This window comes from Pediculus humanus, genomic scaffold (genome assembly GCF_000006295.1).
Source record: "Pediculus humanus corporis 1103172107667 genomic scaffold, whole genome shotgun sequence".
Lineage (NCBI taxonomy): Eukaryota > Metazoa > Arthropoda > Insecta > Psocodea > Pediculidae > Pediculus > Pediculus humanus.
Genome location: NW_002987276.1, coordinates 985,624 through 1,009,439, shown reverse-complemented (window position 1 = coordinate 1,009,439; position 23,816 = coordinate 985,624). Strand labels below are relative to the sequence as shown.

At 34.0% G+C, this 23,816-nt stretch overlaps 3 protein-coding genes across 3 annotated transcripts; 2 read left to right on the top strand and 1 right to left on the bottom strand.

The window, feature by feature from the left end:
• Positions 1 to 733: 733 nt before the first annotated feature.
• On the bottom strand, positions 734 to 2,171 carry Phum_PHUM286850 (Epididymal secretory protein E1 precursor, putative; the record flags this gene model as incomplete). The annotated part of the gene is made up of 3 exons (XM_002426892.1): positions 734 to 817; positions 984 to 1,273; positions 2,123 to 2,171. The coding sequence occupies 3 exons, from the start codon at positions 2,169 to 2,171 to the stop codon at positions 734 to 736; spliced, it is 423 nt and encodes a 140-aa protein (XP_002426937.1).
• Positions 2,172 to 3,600: 1,429 nt separating this feature from the next.
• Phum_PHUM286840 (N-acetyllactosaminide beta-1,3-N-acetylglucosaminyltransferase, putative) lies at positions 3,601 to 5,298 on the top strand (the record flags this gene model as incomplete). The annotated part of the gene is made up of 6 exons (XM_002426891.1): positions 3,601 to 3,630; positions 3,730 to 3,865; positions 3,945 to 4,047; positions 4,137 to 4,471; positions 4,557 to 4,678; positions 5,107 to 5,298. 6 exons carry the CDS (start codon positions 3,601 to 3,603, stop codon positions 5,296 to 5,298), a joined length of 918 nt encoding a protein of 305 aa, XP_002426936.1.
• An 11,903-nt stretch (positions 5,299 to 17,201) lies between these two features.
• Phum_PHUM286830 (uncharacterized protein) lies at positions 17,202 to 23,519 on the top strand (the record flags this gene model as incomplete). The annotated part of the gene is made up of 9 exons (XM_002426890.1): positions 17,202 to 17,229; positions 17,405 to 17,595; positions 18,038 to 18,178; positions 18,298 to 19,957; positions 20,038 to 20,251; positions 20,395 to 20,549; positions 20,639 to 20,814; positions 20,920 to 21,084; positions 23,373 to 23,519. 9 exons carry the CDS (start codon positions 17,202 to 17,204, stop codon positions 23,517 to 23,519), a joined length of 2,877 nt encoding a protein of 958 aa, XP_002426935.1.
• Between the last annotated feature and the right edge of the window lie 297 nt (positions 23,520 to 23,816).

Sequence of the window (23,816 nt, the reverse complement as noted above, 5' to 3'; positions counted from 1 at the left end):
ATTAGAAAAAAAAAAAATTTCGTATCGAATAAAATAAATGATGAAATCACGTGTTTTATTTTTGATTACACACACGCACACGTGGCAGAAGAAAAAGAAGAAAAAAACAAAAAAAAATTTTTTTTTAAAGAAAATCATCATCATCATCATAATCATTATTATTATTATCGCGATTAATTATCTTAATTTATATCACGAATTAATTACGAATAATTTCCCCCACCTCTCTCCCTCCCCCCCGAAAAATTTTTTTTTCTCCTTCTTTTTTCTTCCCCGAGAGTTTGTTTATCTGGATAAACGATTTGGTAGTCGTTTTCCCGATTGGGCGTGGGGGATGGAGGAAGGTGGAGAGAGGGGATGGGGATACGGGGGAGGAGGGAGAAAATGGTGGAAAATTAAATAATTAATCAATTATCAAATTACATGGAGTAAAAAAAAAAAAAAAAATTTTTTTCTCATTTTTTAATTTTTTTTTTTTTTTTTTGCGTTCCAGTTAATTAATATTAAACCGGAAATGGTTCAAATTTGTTTCCATTGGGAGTTGAAAAAAAAAAGGTAATTTTTTAATATATATTTTATTATTATTATTTAAATGGAGAAAAGATTAAAAAAATAATTATAATAATAAGAAGGAGAAAAAGAAAAAGAAAGAAAAAATTCTCCAGGGCTTGGTTTTCTCTCTCTCTATCTCTCTTTCTCTCTCCGTTGGAATCTTCATTTTCATGCTTTTGTATCATTTGACTAATTTAATTTTTATTATAAAGCAACATTCCATGGAATCTTCTTTCCAGAGTCGCCATTTTACGTCATACTGTCTCTGGAAAAAAAAAAAAAAAGGAAAATAATTAAAAATTTTTAATTTTTTGTTTATTTTCCAGTCGCGTTCGCACGTAATTTGTAAATTTTCTCTTGACTTCCCTCCCTTCCTCCCTTCCTCCCCCCCCACGAAAAAAATAAGATGATGATGATGATGGAAAACTCACGACTGGAAATTTGTTTCCAATTTTAAGATCGTATAAAAATTTTTCAGATTTTTCATTTTGTGTCGGACATTCGGTGTGCGCGCATCCGTTCGTATCCATTCCTATCCAGGGTAAATCTCCAGTTGCAGATGCCCAATAGGCTCGAGTTTCTAAATCGCTGTAATTTCCATTCGTCGTGTAATCGAATTCTATTTTAACTCTTTTACCTCTTTTAACTAGGCAGGGTTTGTTTTGTTCCGTTTCCGGACATGGAGTCACACGTACTTCCTTCACGTCACAATTTAAATTAACTGAAATCGAACAACAAACATTTATAATAATGATAATAAAACGGCGACATTTTTTTTTTCACCCAACCAACACCGTACCTTACCTTCCAGCCCTCTTCCCTCTCCCAAAAAAAATAGGTCATTAATTTTCCCCCTTCCCAAAAATAATAGGTCATTAATTTCCCCTCCCCTCTCCTTCTTTCAATATTATTATTATTATTATTATTGAATCATTTGATAAAGGTGACAAGGTCAAGGACATGAAAAAGGATACGAAAAAAAAAAAAATTTTTTTTTAATTATTAAATTAATAATTTTTCGTTTTGGATAAAATAAAAAATTATGTAAAAATTATTTAACGTGTAAAGTTAATAATGATGATAATAATGATAATGATAATGATGATGATGATGATGATGATAATAATAATAATAATTACACGTTTATTACGTGTTTATTCCTCTCTCTTAGTGTTTTTTCCTTCCCTTTCTCTCTCTGTGCCTTCCTTTCTCTCTCTCTCTCTTTTGCTCTTCCATTTTGTCAGTTTCAAAGTTTTTTTTTGTTAGTCACACACATAAAAGTAATTAATTAATTAATTAATTAATTAAAAAGTTATCGTCGTTTTTAGTGTGTAATAATAATAATAATAATAATAACAAAAATTTTACTTTTAGTCTTTATTCCCTGTCTCTCCCTCCATCCCTGCCTTATCCCCTCTTATCAAAGGTGAAAAATTTTCATTCAAAGAGAGAGAGAGAGAGAGAGAAGGGGAGGGGAGGGAACGGGAGGAGAAAGGGGTATTTATTGACATTTTTCCTACGTGGTACTAATTGTTGTAACTTTGTGTAAAAAGAAAAAAGAAAAACTCACCGTGATTTGGACATTTTTCAGTTTTGACAACTTCCGCCGTTGTCGTCATCGTAACAATTAATAATAATAATAATGATATAAAAAAAAATTCAATTATTATTATTTTCATGTTTATGACGTACTCGTTGTTAAAACTCAATGCGAACTAAACTGAAATGAATAAGAAAAAAAAATTTTATTATTATTATTACTATTATTTTTTTTAACTTGAAAGGTCAAAAGTATCATCGATAATACGCACACACACGCACATTTTTTTGTGTAAATGGACTCGTTATTATTATTATTATTAACATTATCAACGGATATTATCAGAAAAATATGTTTTAATTCCATTTTTTTTTTCTTTTTCTTATTCTCTCGTAAACCTAAATCTAATTCGTTGGTTCTTATTAATTATTATTATTATTATTATTATTAATATTAAAATTTAAATGGGAATTTATTTTGTAATATTCAGCAAAAAAAAAAAAGATTAAAAGATTAAAAAAAAAAATGGCGGCGCGTGTTTGAAATCGTTTTTAAAAATAAAAATTTTGTTTATTTTATTTATTTTTGATTGAATGACTCAAAGTATTAATTGATTAAATTTCTTTGTTTAAAATTTATTTAGACAAAATAATAATAATAATAATATTAACGGGGAGAATTAAAATCAAAAAAGAAAAAAAAAAAAGAATTTTTTTTTTTCAATGGTTAAAGAATGCTTGTTGAAACAAAGCAGAAACATTCGATATATTTCGATATATCGAAAATTTAATTCAATAGAATCCTCCTTCCATGTGGGTGACGAGCGTTACTTGATATACATATTTCTAAATGAATTTTTTTTTTTTGGTTTTTAAATGAATTTAAGTAATTTAACGTTTTTCTTTTTGAAAAAAAATGTTATTTACGGCTTTTAAAATCGATCGTTTACAATTTTATTACCTTTTTTTAATATTTTATTTAACGACTCAATTAATCATATTCGGGTATTTGAATGTTAATTATAAAAAATTATCAAGGGATTCATCAGTAAGTTTTATTAATATTTTTTATTTTCTATTTGTTCTTTCTTTTTCTTCTAGAACATTCCATTAAAAAAAAAAAAAAAATTATGATGATGATGATAATGATAATTATTAGAAAAAATGGTTTATGTTTCTGCATTAGGCTAATATTAAACGTTTGAATGAATTGAATTAGGAATGGTGATTGTTAATTCATTTTGTTTTTTTTATGCTGCTGGTCGAATATATTTAATAAATTAAAATTTAATTAGGTGCAAATTACAAATAAATTAAATTCATTTATAATTTTTTTTTTATTTCCAGGGAATACTACACACCTATAATGATTTATTAAGGATTTTAAAGAGTGAAGCACAAATCGATAGAAGTGGGATTTATAAAATATTTAAATTGATATCATATAATTTTAATAATAATAAAAATGATGTGACATTAATATCCCAGTGTTCTTTTAATCATGTACACATGATAGAGGGTTTGTGCGACAAGTGGGATGTGAGTACTCGTTTCATTTCACATTTTTTTTTTTTTTTTTTTTTAAAGGATTTTAAATGAATTGTGTGTATTATTATTATTATTATTTTCATTTTTCAGGGTCCAATATCAGTAGCAGTATTTGGCGATTGGAATGAATTGGAAAATATATTGTGGAACATGACGAGAATTGTTTATTGCAATAAATGCAAAAAATTAAACATGCAGTTGGTCTTACCCAACAACGATCACAATCGTTAGTTTTATGTTTTTAACATTTACTTAAACAAAAAGGAAAAAGTAATACATTTAATAAGTTTGTTTTCTTTAAACAGTTTCAGGAATGAATATAATAAATAAATTAAATGTTTCATTTACTTCTTTCTCATGCAGACAAACAGTTGTCGTTCGTGAAATGAAAAAAAAAAATTATCAACAGTAAGTATATATATATATTGAATGTAATTATTCGATTAATTATGTACAAATAGTTTGTAAAACTAAATTTGTTTGTTTTTTTGTTCCAGTTTACATCCATATCCTGTAAATTTTTTAAGAAATTTAGCAAAATCTCAAAGTGTCACAGATTACATTTTGACAATCGATATTGACATGTTACCAAGTGAAAATCTTCGAAATGATTTTTTAAAATCAAAACTCGTTGAAAAATATCAATGGAATGATGTTGTGTTTGTTGTACCAATATTTGAAATTGAGCATGATGTACAAATGCCTCAATCTAAAAATGATTTATTGGAATGTGTGAAAATGGGAAAAGCTAGACCGTTTTATTTAGAACCATGTGAAAAATGTCAAAGTCTTACAAATTACACAGAATGGCTTAAAAATAATAAAACGTCAGGTGAGTGAGAAAAAAAATTTACAAGTTAAACATGAACTTCTTACAACAACGACAAAAGAAAAATTTTTTATAAAAATTTTTCCAGGGATTGAAATTTTATACGAAGTTGAATGGAAATATCCGTGGGAGCCATTTTTTATATCGAATAAAAAAGTGCCAAATTTTGATGAAAGGTTTAAACAATATGGAATGAACAGAGTCAGTCAGGTGAATTTTATTATTATTATTATTATTATTATTATTATTATTAATTAACGGTTCGTTGCTTAAGACTTTATCGATTACAAAAATTAATAATGATAACTTTTTTTTTTTCTCTCTCTCTCTCTCTCTCTCTCTTTCTCGAATGGTAGTGTTAAGAGAAAATATAACTAGAAATTAAAATTTAATAGTCTTGGAATTCCATCCGATGAGTTTTTTTTCTCTCTCTCTCTCACTCTCTCTCTCTTTGTCTCTGTCTGTCTCTTTCTCTCTTTCTAAATTTGTAATAATAATAGTGTCGCGTAACATCTTTTATTTCACCTTATTGAAATTTGCTACTAGTTGATATAAAAAAAAATAAAAAAAAGTTGTCTGATGCCATTAAATTTTTTTTTTTTTTGTTAATATAAAAATTTATTCTTCTCTCATTTTAGATTTGTGAACTTTACGTTGCGGGTTATAAATTTAAAATAATATCAAATGGTTTTCTCATTCACGACGGTTATAAAAGAAAAAATGAATTTCACGAAATGAAAAATTTAGATATGACGTCAAATAGAAAAATATATAATAGATTTAAATACGAATTAAAATTGAAATATTTCAATTCGACGAGAAAATGTTGAGGAATAGAAATTACAAAATTATTACACGAAATTCGGTGAGTGAATTTTCTTTTTTTTTTTTTTTCTTTTTTTGGAATTTTCTTCTTCTTTTCATTCTTTCATTCATTCATTCATTCATTCATTCTTTGGGTTAAAAAGAATGTTTTTATTATTATTTATTTATTTATTATTTCTGTGTGAGGTTTGGTTTATAATGGAGAGGAAAAGTTATGACGATTAACAAAATGGCGTCGGTTCGTTAATAACTATTATTATTAATTTTAAAAAGAAAGAAAAAAAATTAAGTTTGTTATTATCATTATTATTATTATTTTTCCGTTCGATTCGGATGGTTTCGTACGAGTGATTGTGATATATATAAATTTTTTTTTCGAAATAATTTTTTCGAGTAAAAAAGTGGGGGGGGGGGGGGAAAAAGGAAATTATTGGTCGGTTATTTATATGATTTCCGTCATGTTTCGGATTTTTTGTCGGGTTTAAAAACCGATTTAAATATTTATTCAATTTTTTTTCGAAAGTTGGTTAACATGGGTTGACGTTTTCATTAGCAAAAAAAAATTTTTTTTTTTTTTTTTTTTTTTTTAAAAAAAAAATAAAATGGAAAAGTTTTTGTGGAAAGGAAGAACATGATACTGAAACGTAATTGATACTACTACTGCCACTCTGTTCGAACGAAATTTATTATTATTATTATTATTATTATTATTATTATTATCATTATTATTAATAATGTTTTTTTTTTTTTTCTTTCTTATAATTATTTTCTCTTAATTTATTTTCTTTACGAATTCTTTGTCACATTTTTTTTTTACTTCGTTAATTTCCCTCCCTCTCCCTCTCTCTCTCTCTCTCTCTCTCTCTCTCTCTCTCTCTCTCTCTCTCTCACTGTGTGTGCTTTTACGCCGTGATTTATTGTTTTAAAACATCCGCTTTCGTTCCAACGGTTTTTAATCATAATCATAATTAAAATGTGGAACGCGGACGGTTAAGGTGGCGGTGGGGGGGGTGGCGGTGATGGCGGTAACGAGAGCAAAACAAGAGATTTCGATCGAGTCGCTTTTTTTTTAATTAATGTAAAATTAGATAAAAAAAATTTTCGTCATCATCATCATTATTATTATTATTATTAATTTTTTGTGACTCCCCGGGTACGATTGTGCCTTTGGGATAGGAGGGAAGGGAAGGGGGGTTAAAATGATAGAAAGAAATATTTCGGTTAATATAAAAAGGCTTAATAATAATAATAGTAATAATAATAATAATAATAATAATAAGAAACGCCTACCAATTACGATTGATTGTCTTCATTTTGATTTTTTTTCGGAAACCTACCTGACGTAAATGAAAATGAAAAACAAAAATTTTTTTTGTATTCGATCGGGTTTTGAAATTTTTTTTTTTTTTACCCCGAACAACCTTCCTCCCTTTCCTCCCTTCCCCCCCCCCCCAAAAAAAAAAAAAAAACAAAAACGAAAAGTAGAAAAGACGAAAGTTTGAAAACGAAGCGTTCGTGATTTTTTTTTTTTGTTTTTTTGGTTTTTGCTTTCGTTCAAAGATGAAATTTTCCAACTTTATTATCTACTGCCACGTCGTGATTTATGATTACAAATGAAAATGTGTTTAGGTTAGGGAAAAGGAAAAGGTTATGGAAAATCCAACGATTCGGTCGTTGTATTTTTTGCAACAACAACAACAACGACACCTACCCCCGTCGTTTCATCCCGTGGGATCATTATTATTATTATTATTTTTATAAGTTCGTATGAGAAACGTTTATTAAATAATAAATCATACCGGAAATTTGGATACGTTTAAAAAAAAAAAAGAGGAAACGAGCGCGCGATGATGAAGATGGAAAAGGAGAAGAAACAAACGATTGTGCCACGTCCGTCCCGGGTGGGGGAAGGGGGTTAAAAATAAACACGTACAATGAGTGTGAGAGAGAGAGAGAGAAGGGGGGAGAACCTTAAAAGATTGTCTTTTTTTTTTTACCCTCCGCGTGTATAAGAAAAGAAAAGAAAAGAATAAAGAACAAGAAACCCTGATGAAAACGGTCGTTACAGTTAGGCGATCAACCGTAATTCCTATCCCCCTATTTTGGTTTTAGTCAGTTGCAATTGGTATTCTCTTACTGTAACACGTTTTTTTTTTTTTTTTTTTTTTAACTTTTAAGTTTTAAGTTTTAACTTTTTTCTCTCTCTCTTTCTCTCTTTCTCTCTTTCATCTATTCCCACGGGGGAATTTTTTTACACTTTTTATTTATTTATTTATTTTTATTATTATTTTATCGTTATTTGTTTTTTTTTTTAAACGGGAAAAGAATCGATCGGGTGGGAAAAAAGAAAAAAGTGTTTAAAAAAAATTTTTTTTGTGGTTTTTTGTTAATTGTGCGACAAAGTGACGCAACAACAACAGTATTATTATTATTAATAAAATGATGTTTTGATTTCGAAAAGGCGTAAAAAAAAAAAAAAAAAAAAAAAAAAAAAACGCGGGTTCGGTGTGTTTTGTTTGTTATTATTATTATTATAGTTATTTTATATAAAAATGTTATTAAAAATGAAAAGGGATTCGAGTGTATTTCGTTGGCGGTTTTTTCGAAAATGACAAAAAAAAAAAAAAAAACAAAAAGTTTTTCCCGGGGGAAAAAACACGTGACGTAATTTTTTTTGCTGTCGTTTGCTGTCGTTCACACGTGAAAAAAGTTTTTTATATTTTCGATTTTCCGGTTATTAATTAAATAAATTAATTTTTTTTTGTTTGTTTGTTTGTTTGTTTGTTTGAATCGATCTTATATATGAACTTTGGTAATTTGGTATTATTATTATTATTATTATTTTATTTTGTACGGGAAGTGACGTAATAATTGCTTATCTCATCTTCTCTCTCACTCTTTCTTTTTGTTTCTATTTTACTCCCATTTGATTGTTTTTCAAAAATTTAATTTTTTTTTTTTTTTTTATTATTATTATTAAAACGAAGGGAAATTTTTGATTTTTTATTGTCACGTTGGTAGCATTTGTTATAGGTAGCATAAATTTCGGTTGGGTTCCAGGGAAAGATTCGAAAAAAATTATAGAGTGGAAACGTGGAGTAGGGGTTATGAGGCGGTGGAGTAAGGGTTATTATTATTATTATTTTTTTTTTTTTTTCATTTTCTACGATTTAATAATTCGCGACTCGATCGATCGATCGATCGATCGTTCGATAAATCGATTGTTCTCCCGCGGAAGTTTTGGTGGTGGTAAAAATAATATTCTCGCGATTTATTTACAGAAAGGAAAAAAAAGGAAAAAAAAAATTTTTTATTCGGATGGTACCTGTTCTCTCGATTACCATTTTTCTTTATTCTTCTTCTCATTATTATTATTATTATTATTATTATTACTATTATTATTTTTTTTGTTTCGTATTCAATTTCCGGTTTCACATTGAGAAAAGCGAGAAATGAAAACAAAAAAAAACAAAAAAATTTGTTTTTTGTTAGCTTCTGGTTATCAATTATTTTACGTTACGGAGTCGTCGATTAATTGAAATTCACGTCAAGAGAACACAAACAACCTTATAATAGAATCCTATATTATCATTATCATCATCATCATCATCATTATCATTATTATTATTAGTATTTTCTCTCTCTATTTCTCTTTTACCTTTTTTCCTTTTTCTATTTCAATCGTCCTTCATACGTACCTGAACTCTCGTAGACTTCCAATATATATAAATATATATTTATTTCACAATGGCTTTTATCCAATTTTTTTTTTTTCGTTCGTTTGTTTGTTTGTTTGTTCGATTGTTTGTTTGTTCGTTTGTATGGTGTTTTGTTTTATTTATTCATTTCGAATATTTTATTATTATTTTTTGCGTGAGTGGGAAAGAGAGACGACGACGACGCGAACGTTCGGTTCTTTTTTTTTCTCTCGTGCGAACTCGGGCGGAAATATAAAAAAATCCGTATTTTTTTTTTTTTTCCCCAGCCAGGTGTGATAAGGAAAAAGTAAAATAAATGCAAACTAAAAATAATAATCAAGTGGCACAAGGTAGTGAGGTAAGTTAATAACTACTGATAACGTTTTCCAGATTTTTATCCAGTAAAGAAAAATTTCCAGATGTATCCGTCGCTTTATCGAACACGTCGTTTAACGGCGGCGTTAAAAACGATTGCGACGACCGTTTATGGTCCAAAAGTCGTTTTTTACTATTTTCCCGTTTTTTTCTTTTAATTCATTCGAATAAAATAATCGAAAACATACGGATGGGAAAATAATAATAATAATAATAATAAAAGGACATTTTTAACCGAAAGTTTTAGAAGTTTTATTATTATTAACGTGATGCTGTGAAAAAAAAAAAAAAAACCGCTAGAAGACCGGTCGATCGGTCAATTTGAGATCGTTATCCGATCGTTTTAATAGAAAAAAAAAAAAAAAGAAAGAATTAAGTCAAAAAAAAAAAAAAAAAAAAAACGTTATAAAAACTTGTCGACGACTAATTTTTTTTTTTTTTTTTTTTTTTTTTTTTAATCTCGTTACGTCAACCTGTGAATATTAATTTTCTCAACAAACCTGATAAATAAATAAATAAATAAATAATTCTGGACTGGATTTAACGCGGAGTTTAAACGGAAATTGTCGAACGGACGCGACAATGGCGGCCGTGGCGACACATTCGGCGATGCGTTAAAATTTATAAAATTAATGTTGTTACTATTATTATTATTGTTATTTGCAGAAGCTGAACGATGAAGAAAGGTTCGCGATGGAACGACAAATTCAACAACAGCAGCTACAGCAACAGCAGCAACAATCATCGGTACCTTCCAGGCGATCGGGTGTCGTCGTCATGTCGCACCAAAGATACGAAGGTAAATAAATCAAAGATAAATAATTAATAAAGGTAGAGCGGGAGAAAGGGAGGGAGGGGAAGGGGGATTTTAAAAAACGCGGTCGTGGGCGGTTTTCGAAAAAAAAAAAAAAAAATGAAATTTTAATTTTCTCCAGGTTCTTGTTTAATAATAATAATAATAATAATAATAATATTTACAAAGAAAAAGAGAAAGAGAAAGGTAATTAAAATTCAGGTATTGTTGCTTTTGTTTTTAAAAAAATGAACGGATTGGAAATTTTATTATTATTATTATTATTATTATTATTATTATTACCATTGTTGAGGAATTCATGAAAAACATCATCATCATCATCATTATCATCATCATAATAATAATAATAATGAAAAGAAGGCGGTTGAATTGATAATGGCGGAGGTTCGTGCTGCCTACTACTACCACCGCCGCCGCGTTTTTTAAAACTTTCTGATTCGAATCGTTTCGATAATCCCGAACGGGATTAATTTTAATCTCCCATACATATAATCCGATGGATTTAACTTATTCGGTGGGATTTACAATGAGGAAAAAAAAAAAAAAAAAACGAGCGAAGGTGACAAGAGTTGTGTTGGTGATGGTGGGGGGGGAAGAAGGAAAATGTCGTCGCGAATCGAAGGAGGGACAGGGAGGGTCTGTTTTAATTCATCCCAACCGGGTACTTAACGTCCTACCACCCGGCTAACAACCCACCGAGTGCCATTTTTTTTTTTTTTTCTCGTTTCATCGTCGCCTCCGTTTTAACATTTCAACTTCCGGTTTTAGTCCCTACCTTAGGTTTTATTATCGCTTCCCTCTTTCCGCTTTATCGAGGGTTAAAAATTTTTTTTTTATTTAACATATGGTAAAAACGAATCGTTGTAAAAAAAAAAAAGAGGTTGTTTATTATTATTATTATTATTATTTCGTTTCGTTTTTTTTGTTTCTCGGGTTTCGTGAAAGTGAGTACAAGATTTAAAATTTGGGTAAATTGCCAAAGGGTCGTAAGAAAGGTAAAAAAAAGATACGAAGGGGAAGAGAGAAAGAGAGGTAAATGAGAAAAGAATTTAAAAAAAAGGGAGGAAGAAGAAGGAGAAGGAGGAGGGGAAGGAGAGAAGAAGGAGAAGAGGACCGGAATAATTGATGTGAAAATAACAACAACTTTGAGATATAAAAAAAAAAAAAAGAAAAAAGAAAAAAGTACAACCTGTACGATTCAGGTACGAAACGATGCAAGTGACTTGTTTTCAGGTACGACGACGATTCCGTTGAACGGTCATTAAATTTTTGGTTCGTTAATTTTAATGATCGATGGATCGATTGATGAATCGATGCTTCCGGTTATTTTTTGCATATTATTCGATTCGATTCTTTCTCTTCTTCTGCTGTCGCTGCTGTTGTTGATGATAATGATGATTAGTACGGCAGGTATTCGAACTTGCGTTAGAAAGAGATGGAGATATAGAAAATAAGTAAATGAAATGATTTATCGGTACCGTTATTATTTTGTTTGTGGAATAAATGAAATTGAATTGAATTTTTATTTTTCAAGATGGAGGAGAAATAAAAAATGTTGTTGTTGTTGTTGTTTATCGAAATGATCGTTGCCATGTTTTTCTACTTTACCAAGTTCAAGAACCACCGAAGAATTCTCAAGTGTTGTTCTCGGCGAAAAGAAGAAACATAGAAGTAGGAGGAGGAGGAGGAGGAGGAGGAAGAGGAGGAGGTCATTTGTGTTCTCTTTAGTCGTTTTCTTGTTTTGTTTTGTTGCACATTGAAAACATTTTATTTTATTTTATTTTATTTTATTTTACAGTGCGTGAGTGCGTGAGGAGGACGTTTTTATTTTTTCTAACCAAAAAAATGTAAATTTTTGGATAAAAATGACGTTTTGTCGTTGTCGTTGTGATTGTGATTGTTGTTGTTGTTTTGTGATACCTGGTTGTTGTGTATACCTGCGTGATCGCGTGATATTTGGTTGGTGTGTGTGTGTGTGTGTGTGACGTCGTGTGATATTTAAATTTTTTTTTTTTTGTTGTTGTTTTCCAAAGAAAAAACATTAATTTTTGAATTTTTGAATTTTTTTTTCCTGGAGAAAAATCAATAAAATAATAATAATAATAATAGTTAAAAGGAAAACCAAAGGAGGAGAAAGGAAAAATCGCGGAGAGGTGATGAAAAGGTAAAAAAAAAAATTTTTTTTTTTTTAAATTGTCAGAAGTGAAAGTTTTTTTTTATTTTATTATGTTGTTGCACTGGAATTCTAAAAAAAAAAAAACGTTAAACGTGCTGGAGAACGTAAAAGTAAATAATAATAATAATAATAATAATAATAATAATAATAATAATAAAATTGATTTTTTTAAAAATTTTATTTCGTACGGAGTGAGTGAGTCGTTCAGGTTTCAGGTCGATGAATGTTTAAAAATATTTTAACGTTGATTCATTTTCTTATTTTCTTTCTCCAGTTTAATTCTGGAACGATTATTCGAAATTTTCCAGGTTCGTGTCTCGTTTTATATTTTTTTTTCTTATTTTTTATTTTTTATTTTCCCTGGAATTTTTTTTTTTTTTTTATTTAACCCCGTAATGTGAAATCGTTATGGTATTTTATAATTTGTTTCGGTTTTAACTTAAAAAAAAAAAAAACCTTGAGAATAATAATAATAATAATAATAAAATTTTTCCAGTCGTCGTCGTCGTCGTCGTCGTCGTCGCCGCCGTAGTGTGCGTATAGAATTTTCTGGAATCGTAAAAAAAAAAAAAACAATAAGAAAGGAAAAAAATTTAATTCAAACTAATTTGAATTCTTGTAACTTGTTCTTGTGCTCCATGTGGTTGTTTCCGGAATGTTAAACATCAATAACAATTCTCCACCCCCCCTCCCATTTCTATTGTGAGTGGTATTAATAATAATAATAATAATAATAATGATTTAGGTTTTGAGTTATGGATTATTATTATTATTATTATTATTTATTATTTATTATTTATTATCATCATCGTGAATGGCGACGATTCGTATATGAATTTCTATATCCGTAATCTGGATATATGCGTATAGAGGTATCGATTATTTGTATTCGTTTGATAAATAATAATGATAATAATAATGATGATGATGATAATGATAATGATAATAATAATTCGTAGTTTTGTGATTTTGGAACCGTCCGCGCACGATTATTATTATTACATTGTTGTTGTTGTTGTTGTTGTGTGTCGTGCCTGTAATTTCTTCACGACGTGAAAGGTTAAAAATTGTTTTCTTTTTTTTTTCTCTTTATCTTCTGCTTTCTTAAATATAAATCAATCAACGACGGTGATGCCAATATTATAAAAATAAAAACCAAGTTGTTGTTGTTTTTTTTTTCGACGATGATGAAAGAGAGAGAGAGAGAGAGAAAATGTTGGCAGTAGTATTGATGAAAACTATCGAAGATGATGAATAAATAAAATGAAGAAGGAAAACAAGTTCCATGAACTTCATCGACACACCGCGCACACGCACACGCACGCACGCACGCATACCATATGGCCGTCAATTTTCTTGGTTGGCATCGACATATTTCATTATTATTATTATTATTAATATTCACACGTAATGTCTCTCTCTCTTTCTCTCTTGCCCGTATGTGATTTTTTGTGTGTGTGTGTGTGTGTGTGCGATGATTTGTTTTACGACCGAATCGAAATCTCGAGATTTGTGTTGGAAGGGGTGAGTGTGATGGTGGTGGTGGTGAGGGGGGTAATAACGAGGGTAGTAAAATTTTATTATTTTGTTCAGATTGTTCAGCACGCGAATCATAGAGAAAAGAAAAAAGGAAAAAATTAAATTTCGACTCGGGTGAAACGAACGAAATAATTATTATTACTATTTATATCGTGAATAATTATCCATCATTATTATCATTATCATCATCATCGTGGTTGTTGTTGTTATTAATAATAATTTCTCTTTCCTGTTTGTTCTTTTTTTTTTTTTTTTTTTTGTGCTCTCGAATTTACGTGATAACAGTAAAAAAGAAGTTTTTCCAGTTTTCATTCAGTCAGGGGTTTTCAATCAAGGCTTTGTCGACTGAATAACAAAAAAAAAAAAATTGTTATAAATAATTTGAAAAAGTATCATCATCATCATCATCATCATCATCATTATCATTAACTATGTAATTAGCATAATTAAGTGGTTTGGAATGGCGAAGAAGAAGCAGAAGAAAAAAAATTGTTAACAATCAATGTTTTCATTCAAAGATAACTGTTGTTCGGTGGGTGATGTTGGAGGGGAAGGTGACCGTTGAGAACAAAAAAAAAAAATGGCGGATGAGAAAAAGAGAAAATAAAATTAGTAGAATTGTATGGTAAATATTACTCGTTCGTTTCGAAAAAAATTTTCTTCTGCTTTGTTTTTGTTGTTGTTGTCGATGATGATGATGATGATAACGATAACGTTGTTTTACTTTTCTTCTCACCCATCGCGTCGTCGTCCGCCATTTTTAATTTTTATTTATAAATAATCAATTCAATATTCAATAACGACCCGCCGCCCTGGATAGAAAGTTTGAATTTATAATAATAATGATGATGATAATAATAATAATGATGATGATGATGTTAATAATAATAATGATGATGATGATGTTAATAATAATAATGATGATGATGATGATTTTTTTTTACAATTGACCCCGGAAAAAAGAGAAGAAAAAAAAAAATCGCACGATTGTATCCGAAAGGGGTTTTTTTTTTTTTTTTTTTTTTTTTTTTTTTTTGTTAACAACAAACAAAACAAACACCCGTCAACCCGTCGTCTCTCACCGGAAGTTGTTGCTTTTTTTTTTTTTTTTTTACATACGAAATCATGGGAATCACCTGTCGGATTTCGATTGTTTTTTATTTTGCAGGTGTAACCGCGTTATAGCCGTCGTTTCTCTCGCCGCCCTTAGACCTTAAACCCCCTCCCCTCCCTTCCCCTGCCCCCGTTTCACGGAAAACGGATGGGGAGGGGTTTCCCTTATTAATAACACCACTCGCCGTGACGTCACGGAATACCAACCCATGGATATTTCCGGAACGTTTTTCTTTTTTTTTTTTTTTTCTTATTTCCACCCCGGCGTTGGTTTAATTCGCTTTTGTTACATGGAAACCTCTCGAAATTAATTAATTAAGTTATTATTATTATTATTATTATTATTATCGATCATTATTAATTTAGGGCATTACGACATGGCGTTTCCGTATGAATGGAAAATATGTGGCGGTAAAATATGCGTTTTTTCTTTCTTTCTTTTTCTTTTTTTTACGCTTTTCGACCACGAACAATTTTTTTTCCAGCGTCTTCCTCCAAATACCTGAAAAAGAAAATTCGCGAGGGATAACAAAAAAAAATTTTTTTTTTTCACAATCGCGTATAAATATTCTTCCATTTTGAAATATTCAAGGTTGGTTGAAGGAGTTTAGTTTCTTAATTAAACGTGAATAGAGCGTGTCGTGTCCGCACGGCGCACACCATCTTTTTATTCTTTTGCAGGTTGTTCTTCCTCCTTCTCCTATTTCTTCTTGACTCTTCCTACCGCCACCCTTACCACCCCCCACCACCACCACCACTTCACTCCATGACTATTCCTCCGGTCCCCGAGGAATTCCGGTTCGGTTCATCATTCTTCGGAGCACTTCGGCCACGCAATATGAACCTGTCCTTCTAACTTTTCATACCTTAGACCTTATTACGTCACGGTTCGGTAAATGAGCGAGCGAGCGAGCGAGCAAGTTGGATTATGAATAATAACGTTTTCCAGCGAATGAATATTTAATAATAATAATAATAATAATAATAATAAAATTTTTATTAGTTCAAAAAAAAAAAAAAAAAAATGAAACGTAAAGTCGAGGCTGGCGGGTTCCCCCCTCAAAGACTTTCCTGTGGTCCTCAAACGCTTTATTTATCGTAATTACAGTTTATCATTATTATTATTATTATTATTATTATCCACCATTAAACACGACAAGGCTACTTGTCGGAGTTTTTAAGTATTTATCCGAGGTTTCTACCCAATTCCTTAGGGACAAATACTCGAATTTCGGTGGTGCCACTTATTATAAGATAGCACCACATCAATTCTTGAAGGTCTTCCTGAGTCCGTCTTTTTCGATGGGAACGATTTGTCTCCTGAACTGGGCTCCGGTGACTAACATCTTTGGAGTGGCCAGGGTCAGAAGCAGTGAAATTCACGTTCTCGTCGAGCTGCCTCAGGTCGACAGTAGAACAAGATTTTGTTTTTGGTTCTTACTTTGTCTTGTTCTCATTTTTTTTTTTTTTTTTTTTCTCTTTTAAGCCAACAGCACGTGGCGTTCTCAAACGGTCACCCATCCAAGTTTGCACCACGCCCGATGCTGCTTAACTTCGGTGATCGTACGGGAACCGGTGTGACCAGCACGCTATGGCCGTTGGCTTTATTATTATTATTATTATTATTATTATTATTATTAACATTGGTGAATCGTTCCTTTTAAAATTACTTTTATTTATACGATTATTATTAATATTATTTTAATAACGCGTCAAAATTTGATACTTTTCCTTATCATATTATTATTATTATGATTATTATTACAGGAAACGAAAGTAAAAAGTTTTATTTTAAATTTTTTAATCGTTGATTTGTCTTCTGCATCGACGGACATTTTGTTTTTAAAAAGTTAAAAAGGAAAACGTCGATCGTGTCGACCTCTGCCTACGAATGAAACAACTAAAGGAAAAGAAAAAAAAATTTTGAAAAAGTTTATTATTATTATTATTATTTATTACTTAAAAAAAAAAACATATTCAATTAAAAAAAGATGGCGGATGAAAAAACGGAAGTGCGGGAATCATTTCGTTCGTTGTAAAAAAAAAAAAAAAAAAAAATGGTTAAAATCGTTTCTCTTGATGAAAACTTAGAACTAATTAGTATAATTCTGGGAATTTTTGAATTAATTTTTTCATAGTCTAATAGTTGGTTGGTTGGTTGGTTGGTTGGTTGTTTGGTTGTTGTGTCGGTTGATGGTTTCGTTTGTTAAAAACTTTTCAGGTTGTTAACTTTTCTTGCATCGGTCGTTCGGCGTTTGTTGTTGTCGGATGGCGTTTTGGTCGGTCGCACGCGGTTGATGAATGAGGAGGAGATTCCGGTGAAAAATGTATGCACGAAATGAAAGAGAGAGAGAGAGAGAAAAGATTAAATTTTGATTTTTTTTTTTTCTTTCCAGATTCTTTGGATGGGTATGGTCCATACATTCCGATACAGACTTCAAAACCGATCGGGCATTCAAGTCAATCGACTCCGCCCCCCTACAGGATGCCACCACATCCGTTGCCTCCTCTTCCAGGGGCGACAATAAGCGATCCACCGCCATCGGCTCCTGTCGTCAATCTTCACACGCATTCCAGTAAATTTCCAGTAAGTTTAATTAAATATATATATATATATATATATATATATATATATATATATATATATATATATATATATATATGAAATCCGAGAACCGGAAATTGTGTGGGAGACGGAAAGAGAGAAGAAGGGGGTACGGGGGGAGGAGGAAAAAAAAAAGAAATTAATAAATCAACTTTTCGTTTGTTTTGTATTTCTTTTATTTTCATTTTTTTCTCTCTTTAGAAATGAAAAAGAATGAAAAACCGGAAGTGACGAAAGCAAAAAAAAAAAAAAATTTTTTTTGTTGTAAACGCTGTGAATGTTCTCGTTATTTTTTTTTCAGTTCTTTTGTTTTTTTTTTTTTTGTATTTCTTTCTCTCTTTTTCCAACTTTCTTAGAATGATTACATTCTTTCTTTCTTTCTTTTAATGATAATAATAATAATGACAAAATATATTAATTTCAGATAGAAAGAGAAGTAGTTTTGAACACGGGAGATAAGAATAATAAAATTCCAATATTGAGCGAATATAACAAAAAGCCAAAATCATCTGTTGCACCCGAAGGACCGACAAAACAATTGGCCTGGACTGATAATGCCAAACAGGTATTGATCATCATCATCATCATCATTATTATTATCATTAGTGAGGCGAAGCAATTCGAATTATAAAATTATTATTATTATCATTATTATTATTAATTGTTTTTTTTTTACAATTTCAGTATTTCGGACAAGAAAATTGCTCAAGTTCAATAGTTGATAATTCTTATCCTTCACCAAACATCAACAGACAGAAAAAAAATTTAGATCTCGAAAAAGGCGGTGGAGGCAGCGGCGTCGGCGGGATCGGTATCGGTGGAGGATCGAAAGAAGAAAAAACTAAAATAACGAAAACGTATCACACGCTCAAAGACATGATTTCCAGTAGATTTAATAAGGGAAAGGATAATGTCGAGGAACAAAAACAAATGAACAATCAAACCGTATCTAACGGAAATGATAGTGCGGGAGTTGTTTTGGGGGGTTCGATGGGAGAAAATCGTAGGAATTATAAATCCGAACCTGGACAAGAGTCGGGAACCGTACAACAAAGGGTTTACGGATCGCGGGAAAGATTGATTGACGGATTCCCTCAGGATGCTAACCAAAGATTAAATCATAGAGACACGAGAGTCATGCCGCCCCTACCCGTTCTGAGAGGAAATCATCATCCGAATTTTTCAGGGGCGAGCGACATACTTTCTCCGATACTGCCGAGTTCGCCGATATCACCGCAACAGCAGCAACGTCGTTTGGCACAGCAGAGTTACGAATCGGAAATTTTAAATCAGCATCAGCAATTTCAGAGGAAAACTCAAAATCAACCGAGCGGAGCGGAAACGGGGATAAATTATTCTACGGCGAGAGCTCATTTGGTTCAAACGATCGAAGGGGGGATTCCGCCGAGGGTGGTAGGATCAGGACAAGAGCAGCAATCCGTGCCCGGTAGACACGGACCGACGAAAATGTTGCAGGAACCCATATACACGTCTGGATCGTATCAACACGTTCAACACCAAAGAAGAATTCCGCCACCTCCGACCGGAGCAAAACCCGGTTTCCACGGTCCGGTCGGTGATGTTTCGCAATCGACGTCCAATTTGGTCGAATCCCAAGAAGGAAACTTGACGGCCAATTTGGAATCCAACGGTGTCTACATAACGAAAACTCCAAATCCGAAATTCAACGAAAATTACGCCTACAATCAAAATTTAATTTACGGTACTCGGACGGGATTATCGTCGATGCCGACAAAAGCGGAAATAAATCCGATTCAACCGAAATCGGATAACGTCGGCGGATCATTCGAATCCGAAACGGACGACGACGGAGGTTTTAAAAAAAAAATTCAAAGGAATTATCAAGAGAGTAACAGAATCGGAGATGATAGGAAAAACGATGACGAGGATAAAGGGTCGAGTGAGAAAAAAGATGTCGGTGGTAGTCGTGATAATGATGACGACGATGACGAGGACGAGGACGATGATGATAACAGAGCGGCGGCGGCGGCGGCGGAAAGACCAGGTTCGAGAAGTGAAATTTTAACGTCATCCGGAAGCGGAAATCAAAAAAATCAAGAGAACAAAGTAATTTCTTCGGCCACGAGTTCGGATTACGAAAAAGCAACGAAAAGAAGTTTGGGACAGGGTTCCTCTTTGGGAGATTCCGGAAGAGGAAGTGCGGCTTATTCAAGCGGTCGACAGGATTCGGAAAGGGCAACTAACATCGATTATGTGGAAAAAGTTACGGGAAAAGACAAATCGGAAAACGTGAACGCCGAAGTTTTCGACGGAACCAAAAGAGACGTCAACTATCCTCCACATCCGAAAGGTTTTCCTCCAGGTATTTTGAATTCGTTTTTTTTTTCTTTTTTTTTTTTTTCCTTTTGTTCCACGTAACAATTTTTGTTTTTTTTTTTAAAGGTGGTAACGATTCAGCCGAATGGGTAGAAATCGTGGAATCAGAATTGCGACAAATACTCGATCCGAAATTACACGGTTTGAGCAGTTTCGGTTCGGGTAGAGGATCGACAATGAGCGAAAGCGTTTCATCTCTTACTCCTCCTCTTCCTCCACTATCACCAGGAGGTTCTAGTCCGACACCGAATCCGAGGCACATGCGTTACAAACATTCCAGGTGAGAAATACGAAAAGTTATTCCCTCGGGAGTTTCATAATCAACTGCGAAATCAAATTTTTAAGTTTTTTTTTTTTTTTTTTTTGTTTTAGTCTTCCTTACGGATCGAATATAGAATACGAAGGAAAGGGATCGGAGGATAGAAAATATCCATCGGGAAAAGGAGGAGGACAAAGGAACGGGAGCGGAGCGGTAGGAAGAGTCAATTGGGGTGGTGGTAGAAGTGGTGGTAAAACGGGAGAAAAATCAAGATCCGGGGGCGGAAACAACAGTTCGAGAAATTCAAAAGTTCCATTAGGTGATTATGTGAATTACTATTCATCAGTGACGATGAAATGAAAAAAAAAAAGTGGAATTAACTAACACGAACGTCATTTCTCATTTTAGCCACGTTCGGAGTCGATACGGATCTGGCATCAACGACAACCGGACCTTTAGAATCCGTTTTGGATAGCAGACTAAGCGATCATTCGAGCGACGAAGATTTAAGCACGACGATAGACGCATCCGATGCTCTTGCCATACGTCGACAACTTCAAGGTTTAGAGAACATGTACTCGGAGGTAAGAATAAAACCAGAATCGGTTTCCGGTTCAAATTATTATTATTTTTTTTTTTTTAATAAGAAAAAAATAAAATAAAATAATGCGGTGGTTATTATATTGCAGGTCCTCAAACTGTTAGGAGTTAAAAAATACGGTGGCCGTTACCAACCGACGGATCCAAGAAATAAAAGAAGATACGGTTCAATGTCATCCATACCATCGTCAGTGAGCAGCAGACCGATGAGAGATAAAAAAAGAGACGACAGGAAAAAAGTTAAAGATATAAAGGTAAGTAAAAAAATGAAAAACAGAAAAACGGAATTAGATAATCAAACTAAACGAAATTAAAATTTTATATATATTTTATTCATTTCAAGGGAATTAACAAAAGATTTCAAAGGCTGGAGTCTCACGTCGTTACCCTCGCAAGAAGCGTCGCACATTTATCGTCAGAAATGAGAACTCAACATTTAATGATACAGGTGAGAGAGAAAGGGAAGAAATGAAGGAGAGAGAGAGAGATGCGAGTGGATGAAAGAGAAAGCAAATGAGTGAAAGAGCTAGGTAAGACACATAAGAGTTTCGAGTGCGGAAAGAGGGGAGTTTAGTTGGCGAAACGGAGAGTCGCGAGGGCGAATCGAAGGCTCGAGGAGAGGGCGAAACGGAGAGTCGCGAGGGCGAATCGAAGGCTCGAGGAGAGGGCGAAAAGAGAAGTCGCGAGAGCGAAGAGGGAAGACGCGAGGGGGGAGAGGGAGGTCGCGAGAGCGAAGAGGGAGGTCGCGAGAGCGAAGAGGGAGGTCGCGAGAGCGAAGAGGGAAGACGCGAGGGGGGTCGCAAGGGGGGAGAGGGAAGACGCGAGGGGGGTCGCGAGAGCGAAGAGGTAAGTCGCGAGGGAGAAGAGGGAAGTCGCGAGAGCGAAGTGGGAAGACGCGAGAGCGAAGAGGTAAGTCGCGAGGGGGAAAGGGAAGACGCGAGCGCGAAAAGGAAAGACGCGAGGGAGAAGAGGGAAGTCGCGAGAGCGAAGTGGGAAGACGCGAGGGAGAAGAGGGAAGACGCGAGGGAGAAGAGGGAAGACGCGAGAGCGAAGAGGTAAGTCGCGAGGGAGAAGAGGGAAGACGCGAGAGCGAAGAGGTAAGTCGCGAGGGAGAAGAGGGAAGACGCGAGAGCGAAGAGGTAAGTCGAGGAGAGGGCGAAAGTGGGGGAGGAGTGGGCGATAGTGGGAGTTAAGTGGGCGAAAGTAGGTGTCGAGGGGGCGAAAGTGGGAGTTTAATAGGCGAATGTGGGAGTTTAGTGGGCGATAAGGGGAGTTTAGTGGGCGATAATGGGTGTCGAGGGGGCGAAAGTGGGAGTTTAGTGGGCGATAATGGGTGTCGAGGGGGCGAAAGTGGGTGTCGAGGGGGCGAATGTGGGAGTTTAGTGGGCGAAAGTGGGTGTTTAATGGGCGAAAGTGGGAGTTTAGTGGGTGAAAGTGGGTGTTTAGTGGTCGAAAGGGGGTGTCGAGGGGGCGAATGTGGGAGTTTAGTGGGCGAAAGTAGGTGTCGAGGGGCGATTATGGGAGTTTAATGGGCGAAAGTGGGAGTTTAGGGGGCGATAATGGGTGTCGAGGGGGCGATTATGGGAGTTAAGTGGGCGAAAGTAGGTGTCGAGTGGGCGATAAGGGGAGTTAAGTGGGCGAAAGTGGGAGTTTAGGGGGCGATAATGGGTGTCGAGGGGGCGAATGTGGGAGTTAAGTGGGCGAAAGTAGGTGTCGAGGGGGCGAAAGTGGGAGTTTAATAGGCGAATGTGGGAGTTAAGTGGGCGAAAGTAGGTGTCGAGGGGCGATTATGGGAGTTTAATGGGCGAAAGTGGGAGTTTAGGGGGCGATAATGGGTGTCGAGGGGGCGATTATGGGAGTTAAGTGGGCGAAAGTAGGTGTCGAGTGGGCGATAAGGGGAGTTTAGTGGGCGAAAGTGGGAGTTTAGGGGGCGTTAATGGGTGTCGAGGGGGCGAAAGTGGGAGTTTAGGGGGCGATAATGGGTGTCGAGGGGGCGAATGTGGGAGTTAAGTGGGCGATAAGGGGAGTTTAGTGGGCGATAATGGGTGTCGAGGGGGCGAATGTGGGAGTTAAGTGGGCGAAAGTGGGAGTTTAGGGGGCGATAATGGGTGTCGAGGGGGCGATTATGGGAGTTTATTGGGCGATAAGGGGAGTTTAGTGGGCGATAATGGGTGTCGAGGGGGCGAAAGTGGGAGTTTAGGGGGCGAAAATGGTAGTTTAGTGGGCGAAAATGGGTGTCGAGGTGGCGAAAGTGGGAGTTTAGTGGGCGATAATGGGTGTCGAGGGGGCGAATGTGGGAGTTAAGTGGGCGAAAGTGGGAGTTTAGGGGGCGAAAATGGGTGTCGAGGGGGCGAATGTGGGAGTTTAGTGGGCGATAAGGGGAGTTTAATGGGCGAAAGTAGGTGTCGAGGGGGCGAATGTGGGAGACCTATCTAGGTATGAATTATTCAATGGGCCGAATGAGGTACGTGTAAGATAAAGTGATATTAGGGCGCCCCATGAATTTCCACGTTAGCCTATGAATGAGTTTGGAGGAATTTAGCTTTGGTATGATGGAAACCGCCGCGATCGCCCAGTAATGACGGATGTGGACTTTCTCAAGAGTGTACAGGTTGAATATTCGGAAATGAGTGTGTACGGGATAATGGATGACACTATGAAAACTTTGGAGTTAAAACAAGGAAAATAGATCTTCTTCTGTTGCGAGCCCGGATTCATCCGAAGAAGGTTCTTGTATGAATTTGGTCGGACTGGAAAGGTGTAGTGTACTATTAACTTCTTCTTTAAGTTGAACCGATCAATGCTGAGTTCGATTGGGACGCGTTCTATCTTCATCGTTTGTACTTTCCCTACCTTGCTCCTTCCCATTATTACTTGGTATGTCTTTTGGTATGCTTCCTGTGGGATAAAAGAAAGTTAAATAAAACAAAAAGGTTTACATATATATATATAATAAAACAATCAAATCAACCCCAAACAATAAATA